We start from the raw sequence: 3,449 nt of genomic DNA, 5'->3' as shown, positions 1-3,449 counted from the left end.
CTGCAGGATACTGAACACCAAATCAGCCAAAAATTCTGCTTAGCAGGAAAAAATACCTTAGTAAATCATCTCCCTTAGAGGATATATTATTTAATTTGGATGTTGGGGAATGCTCCTTATCTGGATGCAACTCAAAACTCCTAAAATGTGTGTAAAGAACCAACTTCCCTCCCTCCCAGCTGCCCTTTGATGCAAATCACCCCTATTTTCATTCATTTAACCCCTACCAAAACCAAGCCCTCCCTTAGAGTTTGCCAAATTTTACTCAAGATAGCCCAGTTAAAATGTCCTTTTAGTGGAGCAGGCTCTGTGTCTCCCAGCCCAGGGCAAAGAGTGCCAGCCCAGTGGCTTCTTGGCATCCCACCTAAGGGGAGAATCACCCTTATTTCTCAGAAAGTCCCTGGTGATAATATGTGTAAAATACCTAGTTTGTGCATTGTGTTCCCCTGCGCTGGGACAAGAGCACAGGACCCTTTCCATCCCTGCCCCAGGTGGAGATTCTCTCTGGTTTATCCATGATCCCAAAGTAAACGCTAAAAGCCCTTCTCCATTGGAGGCTTAGTTTCTCACCTCTGAGACACACCACCCAAGGTTCTGGCCCTTGCTCACCACCCTCACACCGTCCTCTGACCCACCACCCATCTTAACTTAAAATTACCTCCCACTGAAGGACGAGATTTCCCAAGTCCCTAGATTGTCTTGCTTCAGGACGTTTACACTTGACTGCTCTCATCTGGACCTCCCTCCCTCGCTCCCCCACCTCATCCTTCTTTTCACCTGTCTTTTTTGTCTTAGAGTGTATCTCACCATCTTCCTTATATGATAGCTGCTGTTAGACTCTATAATTCTATGGGCAGTGGCTTGATCTTCTTTTTCTTACCATCCCCCACACTACCATGGTACCTTCCAAAGAGCAGATACTTAATTAATGTTTGAGAAATTGAAAAAAGCCAGTGAGCAATTTATTATGGTTTATTTAATTTCTCCTACATTCTTGAACAAAGCAAGTTCAGGTATATAACTTTTATTTTATAGAACAGCAGATTACAAGAAATAAGAGAAACCAAGAATTGATCATCTTTTACTTTTTCCCTATTTTTTGATCCCAAATATGTTATTGCTAATTTCTTTCACATTTCAAAGGAAATGCCTGTAACAATGCCATGTTTTTTTGTTCCACATCACTAAATAAGGTGGAAGTTACCCAATTTATTTTATTTAAAACTCTTACTCTTAAACTTCATAAACAGCATTTACTATGTAACCAATGTCATTCATACACTTAGATTCCGAAGCTAGTTAAACTTTTTTTTATAAAGAAACAACACTTGAAAACTTTCAACAACAACAGAAGATAAATCTATAAGTGACTCATGTAAGCCCTTCACCTAAGCCCTCACACTACTTCAAACACAAAGTGAGGAAAGTGCTTCAGATTTCACTACAGGTGGGAGAAGCTGCCAAAACTGACCCTGGAAGGCACACTGGCCATGGCACCAATATGAAGCACAGCTGCAAATCTGGCTCGGGCTCTCTCTTCCTCATCTCGCAAAGCCTCTTGGTACCAGGATGGGAAGGCGCTAGGGACGGTATCATGAAGCTTGGCTAAAAACTCCAGGACTTTCATCTTGCTGGTTTCAGCGTGGGCTCTTGGGCCCCACAGGAACTCATAGCGTGGAGGATCACTGTTGGGCACCTGCCGGTACTCCAGGTACTTTAGCTGCACCAAATCTTGAGTGATGAGCTTCTTGGGATCCCCATAGATGTAGTGCTTCCTTTCGGCATATATCCCCATCACATTAAGTACATCCCAGATATCCTCCTCAGCGGCACAGTTGCCCTTCATGAAGATCACACAGAGGATGGTCATCAGGAGGCCGGTTTGGGGCATGATCTCCTCACCTCTCAGCCTGTCATCAGAGGTGTGCTGCAATTTTCTGACAAGGGCATAGCAGTGCCTGGTAGGATCGACTTCCTTCACATCAATGCCGAAGGCCAGCACCATTAGCTCAGAGGCTTTCTTGAGGATCACATGGAAGTGCTCTTTGTGCTTTTTGATGACATGCTTCATGATGTCTGCCTTTGTTATGGGCTCCCTCATGTTATACTTGCGCAGCAGGAATTGCACCAATACAATTGCCTTCTCGTCTAGAGGGGTTCTGCGGGAATCATCAGTGTTGGGCGGTGCCTGGGAGGTGCTTGGTCTTTCCTCATCTTGCTTCTTGGCACCTTCATCAGATCTTGTGCATGAAACACCTGCAGAAGCAGTGGTCATGGATGGGGCCCTCCTAGACCCCTGGGATTTGCTACCTGACCCAGCAGAAGGGGAGCTCTGGGGATTACCACCAGAAAGAGGAGAGGGGGAGGAAGGGGACTCTTCCTCTGCTGCAGTGGCCTGAGCATCCTGGAGACGCTGAGTCTCACCCCGGGCCTGGCGGCGTTTCTCACGGGCACGGAACTTACTCTTCTGGCCCCGAGGCATGACGACACTGGTCAGGGACAGCAGGCAGGAGTGTGGACAGGAGGCCAGGCAATGAGGGCACCTGGAGGGGGAGAAGGAGATGGTGTGTGCACCTTCAGCCAGGAGATTCCACCTTGGTTTTTAACCAAGGCCGCCTCTGCAGGTTTCCTTAAGGACACTGCTCTAGGACCCCACAGGCTTCTTTTCTGATCAGCCTGTCCCCTGAGAACCCTGCAGAGGAAGTCAGAGTGTGCCTTAGGCTGCAGCCTGCCAGCCAGGCCTACCTGAGACAAGTTGGGGCTGAGAGCAGGGGCTGACAGGGCTAGGCTCTGTGGGGAGGTGGAGAATCCTCTAAGTACACGTTTAGGATCATCCTGTAAAATGTTAGCAGGGCAGGGGGCCTCCTCCCCTCTGCAGCTCTGAAGCTGAACTCCTTGTACCAATGGCTCTACCTCCTTGAGACCCCTGAGGAGGAAATGAGGGAGAGCCTCAGCTGGCCACCCCTGTTGGGGCCTTCAGAGCTGACAACAGGAGCAGGACTTTATGGGATCCCCTTTGTCCTGGATGATTAGGGTTTTCAGTCCTCACTCATGTGGCCTCCTCCGTTAGAGCAAGACCCCCACCTCCCGGAGTTTGACAGCCCTCCCCAGGGCCTCCCAGGGTAGACCGTAGCGGCAGAGGTCTGTGCGGGGTTGAAAGTACCCTCAGTACTTACTCAGGGTCCTCTCCTTGACTCCGAATAAAGCCTGGGATTTTTCCGTCTGTTGATCTGAGTCCAGCAGACACGGACTCAGATCAACGTCTTCATTCCCTGAGACCTGCAGGCAGAGTTGACGGGACGTTGGGCCTAACAGTCGTGCCTCGTGCCTGTTAGGGCGGGGCGGATCAGAGCGGGGGTTCTGTGACGTCTCCTTCGTTCTGGGGCGCGTGTTCTCGCGCTTCTAACAAAGGGATCTCATCTTGACTCGCACCATCGCCCCTCCCCTTT

At 49.2% G+C, this 3,449-nt stretch overlaps 1 protein-coding gene across 1 annotated transcript; it reads right to left on the bottom strand.

Moving 5' to 3' along the window:
• Positions 1–1,441: 1,441 nt before the first annotated feature.
• On the bottom strand, positions 1,442–2,482 carry LOC131400456 (melanoma-associated antigen B18-like). Its single transcript, XM_058535187.1, has one exon. The coding sequence runs from the start codon at positions 2,480–2,482 to the stop codon at positions 1,442–1,444; it is 1,041 nt and encodes a 346-aa protein (XP_058391170.1).
• Between the last annotated feature and the right edge of the window lie 967 nt (positions 2,483–3,449).

This window comes from Diceros bicornis, chromosome X, assembly GCF_020826845.1.
Source record: "Diceros bicornis minor isolate mBicDic1 chromosome X, mDicBic1.mat.cur, whole genome shotgun sequence".
Classification (NCBI taxonomy): domain Eukaryota; kingdom Metazoa; phylum Chordata; class Mammalia; order Perissodactyla; family Rhinocerotidae; genus Diceros; species Diceros bicornis.
The sequence above is the reverse complement of the archived record's forward strand: the minus strand, read 5'-3'. Positions and strand labels throughout refer to the sequence as shown.